The 21,217-nt window shown below is 38.7% G+C and overlaps 2 protein-coding genes, 1 long non-coding RNA gene and 1 pseudogene across 3 annotated transcripts in view; 3 read left to right on the forward strand and 1 right to left on the reverse strand.

Annotated features, from left to right (window-relative positions):
* LOC138402369 (uncharacterized) overlaps positions 1 to 21,217 on the forward strand; it is a 352,933-nt gene that overhangs the window by 308,908 nt on the left and 22,808 nt on the right. The window lies entirely within an intron of this gene.
* LOC117982494 (catalase pseudogene) lies at positions 809 to 4,908 on the forward strand (annotated as a pseudogene).
* LOC117982628 (dnaJ homolog dnj-5) lies at positions 6,595 to 17,496 on the forward strand. Its single transcript, XM_034968998.2, has 9 exons — positions 6,595 to 8,281; positions 9,339 to 9,505; positions 10,099 to 10,216; positions 10,507 to 10,660; positions 11,129 to 11,253; positions 12,259 to 12,361; positions 14,640 to 14,741; positions 15,681 to 15,793; positions 16,690 to 17,496. The coding sequence occupies exons 1-9, from the start codon at positions 6,762 to 6,764 to the stop codon at positions 16,826 to 16,828; spliced, it is 2,541 nt and encodes an 846-aa protein (XP_034824889.1). The 5' UTR covers positions 6,595 to 6,761; the 3' UTR covers positions 16,829 to 17,496.
* LOC117982633 (maltase A1-like) overlaps positions 8,126 to 21,217 on the reverse strand; it is a 306,078-nt gene continuing 292,986 nt past the window's right edge. The window contains exon 12 of the mRNA XM_034969003.2: positions 8,126 to 8,135. The gene's annotated coding sequence lies outside the window, so the exon portion shown is untranslated. The remainder of the gene's footprint in view (positions 8,136 to 21,217) is intronic.

The following is a 21,217-nucleotide window of genomic DNA, read 5'->3' on the forward strand; positions in this document are numbered from 1 at the left end:
GATGTTTGAGTGTGTATTGCGTGTGTATTGAGGTTAAAGTGTGTTGCACACTGAGGCAGCTGAAAGTTATTAGTGTTAACATACAGAGACATGGTTAAATATAGTTTTAATGACTTTTTTCTATAACCAAAGGAAAAACTGAATTCATTTAGTCATTTGTTTGATAGTATTTTTTCCAAATCTTGTTCACTAGTTACAAGTATTTGTGGTGAACCTTCAGATTTTCGTAGGTAAACTTTACCGAAAGATGTCCAACAAAAAGTGAATGTATTATTACGAGCAAATTCACGAGCTTGGTAAAATAGTTTACGGGTCGTTTCTGTCAAGTTTTCGGAAATATAAATGCGTTTCGAGGGTCCATCAATTTTTATATTTGTAGTATTCAGTTTTTCTTTTGTGTTTTGTTGGTTATATTTCTTAAAACAGCTAATAAATTTATCCTTCATAGCAACAGTTGTGAAGTCGGCTATAATCGGTTTTGTAGTGGATTTAGTGTTAACTCTGAAAATATTCTTTATGTCCAATGTTTGCATCGGTACATTCAAAGTACCACCAATGTTAAGAGCAATTTGAGATAATGCATCCTTGGTTTCTTTCTGTTTTAAGGGTATATTTCTTATTTCGACGCTTGTTAAACGAGCGTTTCGCTCTAAAACTTCAATTTTATATTCTAGCCTGCTTATTTTCTTTTTGTAGTCCTGTCATAATAATATTTATGTTGGTAGTAGGTATGTTTATATTTTATCACAATCATTGTGGTACATAAAACGTAATGTAGGGTAATTGCCCTACTTCGAATTGACCTGATAATAATAAATTATACCTTCGTTAGTACATTTTTAACGCGTTGGGTTTTTTTTCAAGAAAGTTGCAGCTGGCAAAATCTTCTATCTAAATATATAAAAGAGAAATACCACTCACTCACTGACTAATCACGAAATCTCAGGAACTATAAAGCCTACAAACTTGGTATTTGGAAGGTAGGTTCCTTCTAGGATGTAGGTGTCAGCTAAGAAACGGTTTTGAGAACATCCCCCCCTAAGGGGGTGAAATGGGGGGTGGACGGTTGTATGAAATCCTACGTTTTTGAAGTTAGAGTCGTGAAAATCGACATTTAGGTTAATAGGTTTAAATAATAATAATATAATATGGATGAGGCACTAGATCAGTGTTTCCCGAACATTGTTTTGCCATGGCCCGGTAATTTTTACATTGCCTCTTCGTGACCCACTTTTAGGTTCCATTAGGTGAAATAATAGACATTTATAAATAGTAATATTTTTAAAACAATGCGGGAATGTTGTGACCCGGGATTTTATTTTGATGGCCCGGTACCGGGTCACGACTCGGCAAATGGGAAACACTGCACTAGATTACAACATGGGGTTATTCAAGGGGCGGACCAACAAATTCCTGAAAGGCCGGCAACGTATCGGCAGTTCCTCTGGTGCTGCAAATGTTGCTGGGCGGCGGTAATCACTTAACATCAGGTGACCCGCCTGCTCGTTTGCTCGCTATTTCTACTCTCTCGCGAAAACATGTAATGGTACGGATACGGAACCGTTTTCATGGCGCTTTCCCTCCTCGCACTTGACCGTTTTGTTTTTGATAAAGACAAATATAAAATAAATGGAATGCGTTCAACGAATTAATTGCGTGAAAATGTTTGTAAGTGTATTATCGATAGTCGCTTTAGTGGAGGCTATGGAACCAAAAGTTCAAAGAGATCCAGCTACGGACCAAATTATACTTTTCAAGGAAAGAACGAAGGTGATATCATTCTTAGTTTTAATCCTTAAACTTCTTGGTTTCTGCTGCTTGACAATTATCATGACTTACGGAGTACGGACCCTAGGTTGAAATATCCTAAAACTTTTTTTTTTAATTTATAGACTAGCGCTTGGCTGCAATCAGACCTGGATGGCAAGTAATGATGCAGCCTAAGATGTTTTTTTTTAAAGAATATTAGCCATGTTAAATGACTAATATTCCCCTTTCCTCTCCGACTAAGCGTCAGGCGGCGTCAGGCTTGTGCTAGGAGTAGGTACGACAATAGTGCAATGGGCGGGGTTTGAACCGTCCGGGGTTTCAAGATGGAACGCGCTTGCCTAGAAGATGCCTATTCACTCTTATTCTTGGTAGGTATATGAAGATCTTTTCCATTGCGATAAAGGCTTACGCTTGACGGCAATCATGATAGGTTGGAGCTTGCCTAGAAGATTGTCTATTCACTCTTGCCTCAAGTTATGAGTAGGTAGCAGAAAACATGGACGCTGGAAGGGCATTCCACACCTAAGCAATTAGTATCAGAAATATTGAGCGAAGTTGCGAGTAGATTGGCATATCAAAAAGTTTTTTGAATCCATGGTTGCCTAGATTTAAGATGCAGGTAAATTCTGTTTTTTCTTTTCTGATAAGGCAACCTAATACAGTTGGATTGGGAATAAAATAATCTTTCATCTAAATATATCCAAGGAAAAGGTGACTGACTGACGGACTGACTGACTGATCTATCAACGCACAGCTCAAACTACTGGACGGATCGAGCAGAAATTTGCATACAGATAGCTATTATGACGTAGGCATCCGCTTAGAAAGAATTTTTGAAAATTCAACCCCTAAGGCTGTTAAATAGGAGTTTGAAATTTGTGTAGTCGCGAGCATAAGCTAGTTTGATATATAATTCGATTTAATAACAGATGAGACTTGCCTGTTTATATTAGGCAACCACAGTGCACAGCTAAAAGTAGGCAATCTTTATTTTTAACCCCCGAGCCAAAAAGAGGGGTGTTATAAGTGTAGGTATATGTGTATCTCTGTATCTGTATGTGGCATCGTAGCTCCTAAACGAATGAACCGATTTTGATTTTGTTTTTTTTTTGTTTGAAATGTGGTTTGATCGAGAATGTTCTTAGCTATAGGTACTTTATCCAAGAAAATCTGTTCACCCGTTTGAAGATTATCAGCTCTTTTCTAGCTTTCTTGTTAGAATAATAAGACCCTCCTTGGTCCTTGGGGTATTATATTCTCTCAGCTGACGCTCGAATTTCTTAACCGGGGGAGTTGATCGAAAAATTTAATTAACTTTTTTATTGTTTAACAATAACATCATCGGCTACCTATAATTATATTGATTACAATCGCGATGTATCAATGTAATGTATATCCTCCATTATCATTAAGTAACAAATGACTATTTCTAATACCACATCTTAGACCAACATTTCAACGCATGCCGGACTATCGGTATTTCATCAAAAAAATAGGTACCTAATTTAGTACTTCAAAATATAAATATTTACATGTCTACTTAAACTTTTCAGGGCCCTGTTGGTCTTTTAACTACAAGTGGAGGCGCACCTGTTCCCTTCTGTGAAACTACCACGTTAAATACCAAGCTAATTAATAATGACTTCTTTATGAACTCTATTACTCATGTTAGTCGGGAAAGAATACCTGAACGTGTTGTTCATGCAAAAGGCACTGGAGCATTCGGTTACTTCGAAGTAACACATGACATTTCACATATTTGTAAAGCTAGCTTTTTAAAAAAGGTAGGAAAGAGAACACCAGTTGCAGTAAGATTTTCATCGTCAAGAGGCGAACGAGGAAGTTCTGATTTAACTAGAGATATTCGAGGCTTTGCAGTGAAGTTTTATACGGAAGAAGGAAATTTTGATATACCTGGTTTTAATATACCTACTTACTTTTATAAAGATCCAATTAATTTTCCTAATATCAGGCATGCGGCAGGAAGAAATCCAGCCACCAATCTTCTTGATCCTAAAACCTTTTGGGATATAATAACTTTCCTTCCTGAAATGCTTCACTCAATTTTATTAACATTCGCTGATCGTGGCATACCAGCTAGTTACCGAAAAATGCCTGGATTTGGAGTTCATACGTATCAAGTTGCAAATAAAAATGGGGAAAAGTATTTTATCAGATTTCATTTCGTGCCAGATTGTGGAATTAAAAATTTAAGTTCAGAAGAAGCTAATAATATGGATCCCGATTTTTTAACAAGAGATTTGTTTCGAGCAATTGGCAATGGTAACTTCCCAAGTTGGACTTTAAGTGTACAGATTTTAACCATAGCTGACTTAAAGAAAATTGGACCTGACCTGGCATTTGACGTTACAAGAGTTATTTCTTTAGATAAATATCCCTTACACCAAGTTGGTAAACTAGTACTCAATAGGAATGCTAAGAATTTTCATGCAGAAATAGAACAGCTATCATTTTGTCCGTCTAACTTAGTACCTGGTATATACGGAGGCGCAGATAAAATATATGAATCTCGTCGACTGTCCTATCGGGATTCCCAATTATATCGCTTGGGAGCTAATTTTAATAAAATTCCTGTGAATTGTCCATTCCAAGTCAAGACATATACATATAATAGAGATGGTGCGCCGCCGGTTGGTGATAATGAAGAAGACATTCCTAACTACTATCCTAATTCATTTCATGGACCTGTCCCATACATGGACAGAAATAAATCAGAATTGATCGAAATAACAGAGTACAAAGCGGACAATTTTGATCAAATTGCTTTATTATATAGAAAGGAACTTGTCGGCGATGAAAAAATTCGTTTTATAGAAAATATCGTGTTAAGTTTGCAACAGATTCCAAAACGTTTGCAACTTAAGGTAATAGAGATATTTACAACTATACATCCAGATTTCGGTAAACAAGTATCGCAACGGCTGAAATTGTAGCTTCTACAAAAACGATAACAATAGGCACAATTTTAGTTTTTGTATGGTTTTTTTGTGTTTTATTAGTTCTTACCAATCTATACCATTACAATAATATAATATTATGTTTGTATTTCCTAATTATATAATTCAGTACAGTGAGAGTTGTAAAATATTCATGGTTGTAGGTGATGATAGTGTGTTACAGAATAATAAACAATTTGTACCTACCAAGTAGGTAGGTAGATTCCAAAACAGGTTTTTATTTATTTTCACGCATGTAGTAGTTTTATATTTATCGTGCAAAATGTCAAAAAAATACGGCTGTAGTACGGAACCCTCGGTGCGCGAATCTAGCCCGCACTTGGCTGGTTTTTAGGGTTCCGTACCTCAAAAGGAAAAACGGAACCCTTATAGGATCTATGTCTCTGTCTGTCTGTCGGTCTGTCAAGAAACCTACAGGGTACTTCCTGTTGACCTAGAATCATGAAATTTGGCAGGAAGGTAGGTCTTATAGCAGACAGTCGGGGAAAAATCTGAAAACCGTGAATTTGTGGTTAGGTACATCACTCAAAAAAAAATTATTGTGGTCATGAACCATGAATTAGTAATTTCAATTTTCGAAGTAAGATAACTATAACAATTGGGGGGTATCATAATATGAAAGGTGAAGCACCTGTACATTCTAAAACAGATTTTTATTTATTTTTATGCATCATAGTTTTTGAATTACCTATCGTACAAAATGTCGAAAAAATACGACTGTAGTACGGAACCCTCGTTGCGCGAGCCTGACTCGCACTTGGCCGGTTTTCTATGTATGTAACTACTTACACCGATTTCCCCAAGATTTCTGGATTTTGGACCGATTTGCATTTTTTTTTTCTTATTCGTGTACCTACATTGGTCCTAAACTAAAATATTTTTTGGATCCCACTCCTTATCTTGATGCTGCAGGGTTATTTATTAGTATTACCGACCTAAGTTTGGAGATTCCGAAACTGTTGATTATGATAATGTCTGAAAAGTGTGATTATGATTATGATTTGTTAATTTAAATACAAAATGCAAAACTAACGATTTTACAATTAATCGTTAATTTTAAATTTTACGGGTTATAAGTCCCGCAAATTACTATTGCGCTGGAACCATGTCTTTTTAAGATTGAAATGACGTCATTTTGACGTCAGCCGAAATAAAAATATATATACCATCAGCTCGAAACTTCAGTCTAGTGCTGACGTCACTAAATTTGCGGCCACACGCATTAGCAATTTGCTGGACTTATACTTACCTGTGGTCAAAACTTAAATGTATTTATAGTCTGTGGTACATTTCACTTTAAAAAAACTGAAATGTCTATGGTCTGGTCAATCCGTAGAGAGAGTAATAGAGATAGATGCAGGAACGTTTGCTTTCTCATTCGCACTAAAAAGAGAGCACAGATAAAGTTACTAATGTGATAAACAGAGACGCAGTATTTTTGTCAATTAACGTGTAACTGGTTTTTTCAAGAATATAATATACAAGAAGTTGCAAAGCAAACTTTGAGAATTCGTGGCGTAATTGTATTTCTCATGAGTTATTTACTTGTTTTCAGATAAAAAACGTTTAATACAAATATTGTTGATCGGTTACTACAAATATTGACTACTAAACAATGGTAATAATTGTCGTGTTATTCATCGTTACGTCGTGCTATCGCTATCTCATACGCGGTTACACAGTACCAGTACTTAAATCTACCTATTATTCTATCTACGGTGAGACACTGAACAAGTGTCATTTGTCATGTTTGTCATTATCACTATCCTTGGATGAATGATTACTCTATGTCACTATCAGTGACATTATCCTATATGTTATTGGTCTGTGAGTGACATTTGGTCGGTGAGTGCAGTGAAGTGTCAAAGTGTCAAAATTATTTCTTGAAAGGCAAAATATTTCAATAATAATTAACTTTTAGAACTAATCTATAAATTACAACAATGCCAAAACTTTACCTATGATTTTATTTTGTGTTCGGTTATTTGGTGCATTGATAAATAACCAATTAAAATGGCAAGGTCGCCAACGGACGACCCGAGATTTAACGATAGTACATGGAACTACCATGTGGAAACCGGTGAGAATTGTGCACCTGGTGCAATGAATGAGATCAACCAGGCATCATTGCCGTCCAGTCCGAACGCGACCCCGGAAAACATGTACGGGAGGAATAACTTCGGCAATGATGTTTATAACAAGCCCTACATGCAAACAACCGATAACAGGGATGATAAAAACTCATTCAATGCAATCCCGAACGTCAATCGTGCTAATCGTCAGAGTTACGGCAATGCTGTGTTAAATCTGGGCAACGGACAGATGGTCAGAGTTTTCTATGACGAAAATAACCAACAGCTTATCTTCCCCATGTCTGGTCAGTATGAACTTTTCAACCATAATCAGAACCTAGTCGACGTGCCCAAACAAGCGACGCCCTCGCATCTCTTCACATTAAACCAGGAATTCACTTTAAATAACAGTGCTCAGGTGCAGCCGTCTGCAACAATCCAACACAGCACCTTCAATCAGGAAAATGTGAATCCACAGTCAAATATGCCAACATCAAACTTCTTGAAGGAAGTTTTGGGCAACTGGGAGCCAAACTTGAGTGGTACTTATTCTCCGTTTGGTCAAAATTATCCACTAAACCATCCAGATGCTCCCACTATATCAAACAATAATGGTATTGAACCAAATTTGGCTCCAATGAAGCCTGAAAACTCACCGAAGAGAAATGAACATGGTCCACTAGCCGATACTAGCACCAAAAAACGTATAGTGGCTGAAGTTAAACCAATGCGTCCGAGTTATTCCGATGTGTTAGCCAAGAACACAAAAAACACTCCACCCGAGACAAAGAAAGTCAAGCCTCAAAATTCTGTTGAGAATAAAACACCTAATAAACTTGTTAAAAATGAGAAACCCCAAAACATAAAACAGATTAACGATGAAAACAAGAGATCTGACAAAAAGCACACAACCATTTCATCAGGAAGCGAATCTGGTGATTTTAACATTGATGACATTGAGAAGCAACCGAAAACAAGCAAAAAGTCAAAGAACAAACGTAACAACATGTCACGTAAATGGTCTTCGTTAGACGATATAACGAGTGAGGAGGGATTAAACCAAGACAATGACGCCCAATTTGTTTTTATTCAGATGGATGAGAAACCGAAAAAGGATAAAAAACTTGATAAGCCAAAGAGTGTTGAGAGAAATGTCGAGGAAGATGATTTTAATTTGGATGAGGACGAGGAAACATCCGTGTTTGTCCTACGGGAAGGACAGATCGAAGGCACTAAGTCTAGGAAGAAAAAAGAGGCCCGCATTCATCACAAGAGTTCTAAAATCACACAGGACAAGAAGAAGGGAAACCAGACTAAAGTGAGGAGGAACAAGCCAGGTTACATGGGTCTGGTACAGAACTATCTAGAACGCTGGGGCGGCGCTACTTGGAAGGCAGTTGTGTGGTTCCTGTATCTACTTTCGGATATCTGTCGTATGAGCCTTCATTTGTCTTTTGATTTGTAAGTTTTACTGTATCTTTTGAGTAACATGGCATGATGAATATGTTTTTATTCAAAACTAGCTTACGGTGCATCCACACCGCAGTTATCTTTTGTGGAGCAACATTGTGCAACATGGTAACATTAGGTAACAATCTGTAACTTTTGTGGCAACATAACAATTAATAACTTTTTGTTGCCTGATGTTGCTGAGTAACATTTGGAAATGTTGCTCCACAAATTTTAACTGTGGTGTGGATGCACCATTATGCTCGCGACTTCGTCCACATGAACTACACAAATTTCAAATCCCTATTTCACCACTTTAGGGGTTGAATTTTCAAAAATCCTTTCTTAGCAGACGCCTACGTCATAATCTGCATGCCAAATTTCAACCTGATCCGTCCAGTAGTTTAAGCTGTGCGTTGACAGATCAGTCAGTCAGCCGGTCATCTTTTCCTTTTATATATATTTAGATACTTGAAAACATTATTAAGTTTATTATTATGCTGTACTGTTAAAAGATAAGTTAAAAAATGATAGACCGAAGAATGAAGCTGTAGTTGATACTACAATGCTTCAAAAACTACATGAAATAAGTTTCTAAAACAATTTTTTTAGAAAAGCTTGAATTATTTTAAGTTGCTAATAATAAGAAACATGTTCATCCTGTTTCTTTATTAATGTTATTTTTTACCTTGGCTTGAAATTCAAAATCATGCATTTAATCATTTAGAATCCCAGGCACTTACCTCTAACTTTTCTGAGCTATGTGGTTATAAGAAATTAAAATCACTTGCTTTAACGGTGAAGGAAAACAAAGTTGAGAGTTCTTCATAATGTTCTCAAAGGTGTGTGAAGTCCAATCTGCACTGAAGGGGCTATGGCCTAATCCCTTTTTATTATGAGAGAAGAACCATTTTTAGTAATGGATGGCGATGGGTTGATCATGAAATTGTTAACTATTTAAAATTTTCATGCTAGTGTTTTTTCCCTACACTTCAAGGAAATTTTTAAATAATTTTTAATACATATCAAAAACTATCTGGGTGCTATTAACTATTATTATGTTTTTCAGATGTACATCAGTGTTCACACAGACCTACGTGAGCTCTCAAGCAGTGTGGCGCAGCAGTAAGGACTGGCTCGCCAAACTTGGGAGCAATAAATTCTTCATGTACATCGACAGGAAGTTTGGAAACACTCGCTTCGCATTTTGGAGGAAACTTAAATGGTTTAAAAATGGTAACAACACAATTATTCTAAAGGAAAAGGTACATAATTCACACTAGTTTATGCTCGCGACTTCGTCCGCGTGGACTACACAAATTTCAAACCGCTATTTCACCCCCTAAGGGGTTGAATTTTCAAAAATCCTTTCTTAACGGATGCCTAAGTCATAATAGCTATCTGCATGCCAAATTTCAGCCCGATCCGTTCAGTGTTTAGAGTTGTGCATCAATGCACAGCTCTAACTACTGAACGGATCGGGCTTCGGATTTGAACCGCCGACCTATCCGATTTCAGTCCGCGCCTTTACCTTTGAACTATTGAGGCTTTGCAATGACAATAGTGCTGATTCTGAGCACACCTAAAATTTAGAGTATGTAATATGAAAAGGACAGACACAGTTTGACAGTTTTAAATTTAATTTAGAGCCGTCAAACCTCGTGGCTTCAGCTGCCAGTCGCGAGCCTATAGTTTAAATTTAAGTCTTTAAATGTAAAATTCATGTTCTGTCCTTTTTTAGCAATATTAAAAAGAAAGAGATGCAGATACTCTAAATTTAGTTTAGAGAAAGACAAGAGAATCGGTCCTATGACATTGTATCATTCCAGAAACTGAAACAGACAGTGGTGATGACTCAACCAAGCTCAACTCAAACATACCGCTGCCGGCGACGGGCGAGGAGGCTATGAAACGATTACTTGCTTGTAAAGGAAAAGATCCATATAGGTAACTATACTTTAGTTTTCCTTAGTTTGCTTAAAAGATAAACAAATCGCAGAAACCTTCTCGGAGAAACACATAAGCGACTTAATAGGGTATTTCACACCAAGCGAAAAAAAATCTAAAAATGAATAAACAACATAGCGGGCAGCGTTTTTTAATTAATTTAAATGCATTTTTGTTGCACTTATCGATCGAATAAAAGTTTTATAAATTTTTTGGTGGTTTATTATCATTTTACTACTATCATTGAACTAAATCCTGCTTACCTTCATATAACTACCCTCTCTTTCTAGCATCCTAGGTGTGAGTGTGACATGCACAGACGAGGAGATCAAGCGTTACTACCGCCGACAAGCGTTCCTCGTGCACCCCGACAAGAACCAGCAGCCCGGCGCGGAGGAGGCCTTCAAAATACTGCAACACGCTTTCGACCTTATTGGAGAACCTGTAAGACATACTTTTGTACCTAAACACAATCCAATACCATAACCAAAATTTACTTGTAGTTTTAGTGATTTAGGATTTTTCAAACCCGCAATGCATAGCGTGCAAAACTCGTGGTCAATGCCCCACCTACGACGCGGCATTGATCCCGCGGCACCTATCTACGCAAAGTTCGTTGACCTCTAGCGTCAGTCAGATATTTTATTTGCAATGCAGTGCGAACTTTAAAAAATACAGGTTTGTTTTAAAATCGCAAATTTCTGTGGTATCATCAGTACTATCACCTGTTTTCGTATTTGCTAGCGTTCTAATTACACCTTCTACAAGAGATCTATGTCCAGCAGTGGACGTCTATCGGTTGATGATGATATGAAATGAATACATACTAGTGTTTTTGTTATGGCTGCCACGCTACGTGCTGGTAGATGTGAATCGATCTTTATGCAATGTTTTATTTTTTGCCGTAAACAGGAGCGTCGGGAAGCATACGAGCAAAGAGCGCGAGAGTCGCGTAGCGCGGAGGCGGCGTGGGGCGAGCTCAGTGTGCTGCTGGCTCAGCTGCACGACAAGATGGAGTTCGCCGCCAACACTATAAGGTACGAGTTCGTTAGGCTAGTGTCGGGGAGCGAACAAGCAAAGATCGCGCGAGTTGCGTAACACGAACGAGCCACGAGAATATATAAATGCAAAATACTAGATTTTTCCTACACAATATTATTCGCCTAGTGACGACTTTATGACCTTTTTCATATCCGAGCGACTGACCCCCGGTTCCCACTTGTCATTTTTCGGGCCCGGTTCTAAATCGGATGTTCCAATAGCAGAACATTTTATATGAAGCTGTTCACACTTGTCGGAAACCGATTTTGTGTTAAAATGTACTGCCACTGGAATATCAAGCGACAAACGACAAGTGGGGACGGGGGGCTAGTAACAACTCTTTTCAACCGGCTTTCAAAAAGGAGGTGGTTCTCAATTCGGCCCGTTTTTTTTAAACTTTTTTTTATGTATGTAAATCGATGTACATAGATTTTTTCCAGGTTTCTGGATCGATTTGCAAATAATTTTTTTTAAATCAACAGAGGATGTTAAGGTGGTGGTTTCATTTAAATTGCTGGATCCAACTCCTCAATCCTGTTGCTGCAGGGTTACTTGCCGCCTAAGTTATCAGGAAGTGCTTAAATGAATTAATGTTGTAGGTACCAAGCAACGACTTTATTCTTGAACTAAAAGTCCCAACTCTTCAACCCTGATGATGTAGGCAGGGTACAGCACTCCTAAACTATAGTGATTCAGGAACTGCGGATGATGCAATATTATTTTTGGTGCCAAGCATAGACTACACCATTGAACTCCTAATCCCAACTCGTCAATGCTGATGCTGCAAGGTACTGAACTCCTAAGCCGTGGGGATTCGGGAATTTCTGATGATGAATTGATATTTTAGGGATAAAAGAAACTAGAAATCTAAGCGTGTAGTTCGCCCGACTTCAACATACATACCTACACGTGTTGAAACTAGAAGCAAAAGTTATTTTTTAATTTGTAGTGGTTTTGGAAGTCGGTTTTTTTAATATATATTTTTTTGTTCAATGTCGTAGATGTACGAACTGCGGGCGGCGACACAAGCGTGTGCTAACGGAGCGGCCGTGCTACGCGGCGCGCTACTGTGCCCAGTGCAAGATACGACACTCCGCTAAAGAGGTACGCTGTTTGTTCAATGTCGTAGATGTACGAACTGCGGGCGGCGACACAAGCGTGTGCTAACGGAGCGGCCGTGCTACGCGGCGCGCTACTGTGCCCAGTGCAAGATACGACACTCCGCTAAAGAGGTACGCTGTTTGTTCAATGTCGTAGATGTACGAACTGCGGGCGGCGACACAAGCGTGTGCTAACGGAGCGGCCGTGCTACGCGGCGCGCTACTGTGCCCAGTGCAAGATACGACACTCCGCTAAAGAGGTACGCTGTTTGTTCAATGTCGTAGATGTACGAACTGCGGGCGGCGACACAAGCGTGTGCTAACGGAGCGGCCGTGCTACGCGGCGCGCTACTGTGCCCAGTGCAAGATACGACACTCCGCTAAAGAGGTACGCTGTTTGTTCAATGTCGTAGATGTACGAACTGCGGGCGGCGACACAAGCGTGTGCTAACGGAGCGGCCGTGCTACGCGGCGCGCTACTGTGCCCAGTGCAAGATACGACACTCCGCTAAAGAGGTACGCTGTTTGTTCAATGTCGTAGATGTACGAACTGCGGGCGGCGACACAAGCGTGTGCTAACGGAGCGGCCGTGCTACGCGGCGCGCTACTGTGCCCAGTGCAAGATACGACACTCCGCTAAAGAGGTACGCTGTTTGTTCAATGTCGTAGATGTACGAACTGCGGGCGGCGACACAAGCGTGTGCTAACGGAGCGGCCGTGCTACGCGGCGCGCTACTGTGCCCAGTGCAAGATACGACACTCCGCTAAAGAGGTACGCTGTTTGAACAAAATTATAATTGGATATTTTCCTACTTTTGAATTTGATAAATATTATTACTTTATTATAAACTAGGATAAAAATAATGACGTACGCCGAAAAAAATATTAAAATCCAACAAAGATTTACAAAGTTATAATTTTGGAGTGAGAGGGTCTTCTTTCCCTTTCTCGCAAAACGAAAATTTGTATGAAACCGCACGAAGCTACTATGGCATTAGTAAGGTGAGACGTCAAAATTCTATATCGCTTTCTCTGTCTACTCAGAAATATTTAAATGCTTTTAACTTTTTTGTTATTTGATCGATTGAAATGGTTTTTTCAGTTTACGTCATTATTTTTATCCTAGTTTATAATAAAGTAATAAAAAAATTTGAGTCAAATACCCAATTACTTGAGAACTTGCGGGCATCAGCCCGCGACTTCGTCCGCGTGGAATTAGATTTGTTAAAAATCCCGTGGGAACTCTTTGATTTTCCAGGATAAAAAGTAGCCTATGTCACTCTCCAGTCTCCAGGTCTTTATGCCATAAACCATGCAAAAAATCACGTCAATCCGTTGCACCATTAAGACGTGATTGAAGGACAAACCAACAAACAGTCACACTTTCGCGTTTGTAATAAGGGTACTGATTAGCGATAAATGTAAAACAAGCTCATCTAGACTTTTTTTACAATTTTTATGATAATGTTTTTACCTACACTTCAAGGAAATTACTAAGTAATTTTGAAATACATATCAAAAATTGCGTAACCGGCAGGAATCGAACCTGCATCTTCTGTCGCTTCAGTACTGAGTGAACAATACATATATCCCAAATTTTGTCACTGGCAGTAAGCGAAACCGTGGCCGAGTGGTCAAGGCATCGGGCGCGAACCCAGAAGGTGCAAGCTCCTCTAGGTTTCCAGCTAGATAAGTACAGTGCGATTCAAGCGTAAAGGCGTCCCTGAAGTTTGCGCACGACGTTGCGCAGAACACAGATTTTGGGTGTCCGAGGTCGGGGAGCTAGCGGGGAGGGTAACAGCGCACGTCTCGCTCCTACATTCCCGCCCGTTCCTTGATGCGTCTCTCTCTCGCTATACGTGTCTTGTTTGTTTGTACAGCCGAGTTGAGAAATTACTTTGTTTAAGCTTGCTTAAGCTGAGGTGGAACCTACCGCCAGGCCCCTCTTTCCAACTGGGCACTCTGGGCACGTGCCCAGGGCCCACGATCGACAGGGGCCCACTAGTCCCAAACTATAACCGACCGACCGATATTTTATTACCGAAAAACATTTTAATTCGATATAATCACAGATCTAAAAGGTCCTTTCAAACAAAGGGCCATAGAGATTGTTAACTAACTAACAAGACTGACTTATATTCGACCCTTCTTGTTTTTAACCCCCGACCCAAAAATGTTAGGCGACATTATTCTAATGTGCCCAGGGCCTCCAATAGGTTAAAGACTGCCTACCGCCGCCCGTTATGTGATTTAGTTCTTGAGTGTACCATGTTGGATTCCAGGGAGACATCTGGGCGGAATCGAGCATGCTGGGTCTGTTAGTGATGTACTACGCGTGTATGGACGGCGCCGTCTACCAGATCACGCAGTGGGCCAGCTGTCAGGTAACGCCACTTTACCTTTTGAATGAATTGTATAAAACTTAATGTTACATGTTTAATGTAGATATCAGATTACTTTTTAAGACGTATAAATAATATCTGTCCCGGCTGTACTCACGTGTATAGTCGACGTTAGCCCGACTAGTTTCGAACCCATCCGGAATCCTTTTTCAAGGGAGTCAGTTCGTGCACGCGCCGCCGCCCGTAGAGCCCGCTGCGAGGGTGGCTGGGCTGGGGTGGGGGGGAGCCGAACGTCTCCCGACAGTTCTTGCTGATCTTCATCGGTGGAACCGTCACCGTAACCCAGGCAAGCGAAGTGTGTGTGTGTCCCCCCCCCCCCCCCCCACCCCAGCCAAGGACCCCGGATGGGTTCGAAACTAGTCGGGCTAACGTCGACTATACACGTGAGTTCAGCCGGGACAGATATTATTTATACGTCTTAAAAAGTAATCTGATATCTACATTAAACATGTAACATTAAGTTTTATACAATTCATTCAAAAGGTAAAGATAAACTGCTTGAGCGGTTCGTGTATGTACGTACGTAGAAGTCTGTAGTTCAATATGCAGTAGCAGCTTGAAGCAGTCCATCCTGACTGCTTCAAGCTGTCCGTGTATGGCTGGTCTAAGTGTTAAAAAACCCTAATTTTTAATTCTTTCCATATCCATATTATTATTATTATTTTCTGTGCTCTTTTATGTCAGCAACTTGGCAATAAAGATAAAAGTATAATATGATTTGATTTGAATATCCCTGTTCTCAGGGAACAGGGTACAGGGTTTGAAGCCAGGGTAGGCATTAGTTAGGTAGGAACCTGTTTACTGGCAGGTCATAATGAAAAATATTCATTGAGCTATTACAACTGGGGTAAGCAGTGCATTTATGCCTCTATGACCTGCACGCCACTGCCTGTTCTGATCTCGTTCGTTTTGCTGTTATAGAAAAAGAATCTAAAGCAGTTAAGGCCGGACTGCCACGTGGTCCAGTACAGAATCGTCTTAGGGAACAAAGCGGCCGCGGCCGACTTCCATCCCAACCAGCGTCCCTCGACTGGGTAACTATAAATATTCACCTTAGATCGGCCTTAAACGGGCAACAAGGGCCGAATTAAATACTGGTATTATTTGTGTAACGTTACGAAAAATATCGTTCACATACCGGTTAAAAGTTACGATAAAAATAACGATACCTAACCATCCAATAACGTTATCTACATAGATACCGGTAAAAGTAACATTACTTATACAGGTATCCTATCTCTATTTTAGCGATGCCGTGTACAAGGTAGCGTCTTTGCTCGACGCGCATTTACCATTAAGTAAAGATAAAATATAGCTATAAATCATATTGGTATACCGCTGCAATTAAAGTTACCTTGTCACGGTAACATAACGAAATGTTTTGGTTGTTTTAACGTTAGTAAAATTTAACAACGGTAACGCTCCCTGACGCGTAGTTTGATTCTCCGGGATGTCAGCTATCTTTATATACCTTTCATCAAAATCGGTTGAACGGATTTGCGTGCCAAGGTAACAGATAGACACATTGGGGCCGATTCTCTTGTACACAATCTCTAAACTAAACTAAATTAACAGGTCTAAATCAAGTGCTATCCTTTTCCGCAAGCAACATTATGAACGGGATAGCAATAGATTTAGACGTGCCATTTTAGTTTAGTTTAGAGATTGTGTACAACGGAATTAGCCACAATGTGGCATTTAAGACAAAAATCCATAGTCCCATACTAATATTATAAATGGGAAAGTGTATCAGCTGTCTGTCTGTCTGCTAGAGCATAAATTCACACGGACGAAGTCGCGGGCATCGTCTAGTTATAAATAAATCGATAAATCTTCCACTGCACAGCTACAAGGTCAGAGGCCCTTTTACGTGACACACTGTATTTACAAGGTAAGTAGGTATTTATCAAGTGTTTCTTACATATTTCAGTCCCGATCCAAATCTTGAAGAGTTTCTTAACAACTTGTACAACAAGACTGGAGTTTCGCCAAACACGACGGCTGCCAAACCACCACCCGCAGAGAGTGCAGACGCGAAAAAGCGACGTAATAAAAAACCTAAAGCTTAAACAAATCAAAACTGTCTCAATAAAGAACCTAAAAATATTATAGCGGTTGATTAAACATCGATAAAAGTCCCGCAAATTGCTAATGTGCGTGGCTGCCATTTTAGTGACGTCAGCACTAGTATGTAATGTAATATGAAAAGGACAGACACAGTTTGACAGTTTTGTCAAACCTCGTGACTTTAACTGCCACTCGCGAGCCCATTGTTTGTAGCGTGCACTAAAAGTTAGTGTCTTTAAATTTAAAGTTCATGTTGCGTCCTTTTTTAGCAATGTTAAAAAGAAAGAGATGGAGATACTATAAATTTAGTTAAGAGAAAAACAAGAGAATCGGCGCCATCGATGTTTAATCAACATCATAAGTCCCGCAAATTGCTAATGCGCTGGGCCGCCATTTTAGTGATGTCAGCACTAGACTGAAGTTTCGAGCTGATGGCATATTTTTACTTAAATATACGTCAAATGATGTCAAAATGTCGTCATTTCGATGTTAATGAGACATGGTTCCAGCGCAATAGCAATTTGCGGGTATTTTACTAAAAAAAAATTAAAATCTTAAACTCCCACATTGTGGCTAATTCTGTTGTACACAATCTGTAAACTGAAATTGCAGGTCTAAATGTATAGCTATCCCTTTCACAATGCTCCATGCAGAACAGGAGAGACACATAGACCTGTTGATTTAGATTAGAGATAGTGTACAACAGAATTAACCACATTGGCAGGCTAGGATGCGCGCGAAATTTGAAATTCGAACATTAATTTCAGCCATGTTCTTTACGCCTGTCGTTCCGTATGATAAAATATTATCTGTGAAAAAAAATGCCTTCAGTAAAAATAGCATACTATAATACCTATTATGTGTATTCAAGTAAAGACAAACAAAATCTATAAGTACCTATTCTGTAAAATTCTACTGTACCCCAAAGCAAATTATGTACTATTGAAAAACCGGCCAAGTGCGAGTCAGGCTCGCGCAATGAGGGTTCCGTACTACAGTCGTATTTTTTCGACATTTTGTACGATAATTCAAAAACTATGATGCATAAAAATAAATAAAAATCTGTTTTAGAATGTACAGGTGAAGACATTTCATATGATACCCCACTTGATATAGTTATCTCACTTCGAAAGTTGAAAATACTAATTGTTGGGGACTTCGATGGCTCCTCGTTGTTGTATTTTAGTAAAACAAACTTTCACCTTGTGAATATGGTTTGTAATTGGTTAAATTACATTTTTATCAGCGCACGTCCGGCGTGCGCGCACAAGTTCTCGAACAAGAAGTGATTGGGGCCCGCCTGCCGAGACGTCCGCACACACACATGCACACACACACCACGACGCGTTCCTAGCGGCGCGAACACTAATTATTAGTTCATGACCACAATTTAATTGTTTTTGTGTGATCTAACCCTAAATTTGCAGTTTTCAGATTTTTCCCCAAATGTCAGCTATAAGATGTACCTACCTGTCAAATTTCATGATTCTAGGTCAACGGGAAGTACCCTGTAGGTTTCTTGACAGACAGACAGACAACAAAGTGATCCTATAAGGGTTCCGTTTTTCCTTTTGAGGTACGATACCCTAAAAATTACACTTGGTATATTATTATGGCCGTTTCACATTACACAGACTAAATGAAAAAATAGACTGATCTCCGAAACTCATAATAGTGAAGCCACCGCGCATGCGTATTTAGATACTAATATAATATAATAATCCAAGCCAAGGTATAATAATCGATTTCTTTTGGCGTGTTTTATTTCTGCCTATCTATATTATGCTAAAAAAAAGTAAAACTATTTGTTTGAAGATTTAAGATGATTACAGTTTGTGGCATTTAATAGTAAAAATCCTAGAATTATTTGAGCACAAAATGAAATGGAAATATGCCTGTTGATTTTTAGCAATATTTTAGCATTTTGGTTAAATTACTATTTTTGTTTTTTCTCATATATAAATAAAAATGAGAAAAATACAGAATGCCACAAATAAGATATATAAAACCTATATACCTTTGCCACAAAAAGTTGTGATCGCCGTTTGAAATCTTAATTTTCTTTAGTCTGTGCCCAGTCTATCAATCACATTGCTAAATCGCCTGTGCGTACATACTCGACGATTTTGTTTATTCAAGCAAATTTGATTATTTGTATACAATTCGACCATTACTTACTATGTTTACTTTTTAGTTTATTATGTTAGTTCGTCGAGCATGTACGAGTGTCTGTCTAAGTAAGAACTGGGGCAACTCGGCTTATTATTACATACTTATTGAAATATTATTTTTGTCTCCATTTTTGAAGTATGAAACCGAATAGTACAATATTGCATTCACTAAAATATTAAATTAATTAACAATCTAATCAATTTGTTTGTAAAGAACGCCAGTTTTACTATAGATCTAATATTTTTAGGTTATTATATTAAATTGTGTTCTTTTGTCTATAAAATGCTAAGTCATTTGCGATATAACAAACTTTAAGAATATCTACTTTAGTTTTGGTATTGTATGTTTTAAAAGAGTCGATAATATTGACATGTAGAAAGGTTCATTGCACACCCTAGTGCAGAAATATACAGACCATAAAGCATACCGAAGATTTACAAGGTGCACCAAATTCTGCACCTCCTCTTTTTTTGGACACGCGCCATTTTATCTCTATCGGTTAACTGCCATGTCAAAAGTACGGTTAATCCTCAGCTCAGAATAAATATCTGTAGAAGTAGCCCTATTGTGACTGACTGTTAGAGCGAGATAGTTAAATGCATTTGAGCTCTTATAATAACGTGACGAATGATTATTTTTTGTCTTTATCACTGTGGCCAGTTTTTTGTTTGACAAGATGTATTTTGTACGTGAGATCTTGACAAAGAAAGTGAAGTGAGGTTATGTTGACTTGTTTTAAAGATTTTTCTCAAAAAGTTAAAATGGCGCGCGATTCGTTAAATTTTACGCGTTAGATAGATAGATAGATAGAAATACTTTATTGCACACAAAAAATATTACATAACTATTACAAAAAACTAAAACTAAAAAATAATTGTATGCAAAGGCGGCCTTATTGCTCACAGCAATCTCTACCAGGCAACCTTTGCCTGCGTTATACCTACTTGTTATAGTAGTTTTATGGTGAACAAGAAATGATGAAACTTTTGCTAAATGTGGTCAATATTGTCGACTCCTAATATTTAGAAATAAAAGGGCGTCCGCCCAACTGCCTTTACCAGAGATTATCGGTTAAATTAAAATAAATGTGTTATGCTAAGTAAGAGAGATCGCTGTCATGTTTCAGTGTGCGTATAGGCAATTCGCGCTTCATGTGTCAGTACAGATATGGACATTATACTTTGTTTGACTTTTATTTTATAATCTTTTGAAAGTATACCCTACATCCTATCCTCCTTCACTTATATATTTTATTAACATTATCGTTCCCACATTGGCAGAGTGACAGTGGGCAGAGAACTCGCAGTTTGATCCTGAATCGACCATTTGTTAAATATTTATTAGGTTACGGTGACGTAAAATAAATAGGGCTAGTTTAAGGCTACCTGCTGTCGAAGCCTCAACGTTTTGTTAGAAGTTTCCTCTCTCGTGAACTGTGACATGGGCCAATGCAGTTCCTGTCGTCGATGAGGCCAGCACATTAAAAATCAGAAAGAAAAATACCTTCAATTCTATTATAGTTACCTGAGGTATTGACTATTGTTCAGGTAAAATATTGGTGGTTTTTGAGATGCATAAATACGATTTGTTTTGTGGAATTAGGTCTTCCTGAAGATTACTACCGTGATATCCTCGTGGTTAGACGTCCGCCTCCTATACGGGAGGTCGGAGGCAAAGAGTATGTACCTAATTACTAGTTTGTCGGGGGTTCGATCCTGGGCACGTGCACCTCTAACTTTTCGAAGTTATGGTGCGTTTTAAGAAATCAAATATCAGTTGCTGTAATGGTGAAGGAAAACGTGAGGAAACCTGCATGAGGGTTCTTCATAATGTACTCAAAAGTGTGTAAAGTCTGCCAATCCGCATATGCCCTTCCCGTGCTGAGTAGTGAAGTGAGCCGGCGGATGCGATGGGTTGATCATGACGATGAAGATTCGAGTAACTTGCAATTCAAAGGATAAAGCAAGGAAGAAAATGATAATAATAAAACACCATCTTCGTCACAATACAAGATTTAGGATATTAAAAACGTGAAATTATACTAACTATTTAATTAACGTAAAACAGCCCCCCAATTGTGTAAGAATTCTGCCCTTTGATTGGCTGTGAAAAAATGTATACAGCGAATCAACCAATCAAAGGGCAGAATTTCTTGACGATTGCGATAGCCATGAAATGGCTATTCTTACACAATTGGGGGGCAGTTTTATTGTAACGCC

Source organism: Maniola hyperantus, chromosome 5 (genome assembly GCF_902806685.2).
Source record: "Maniola hyperantus chromosome 5, iAphHyp1.2, whole genome shotgun sequence".
Classification (NCBI taxonomy): Eukaryota; Metazoa; Arthropoda; class Insecta; order Lepidoptera; family Nymphalidae; genus Maniola; species Maniola hyperantus.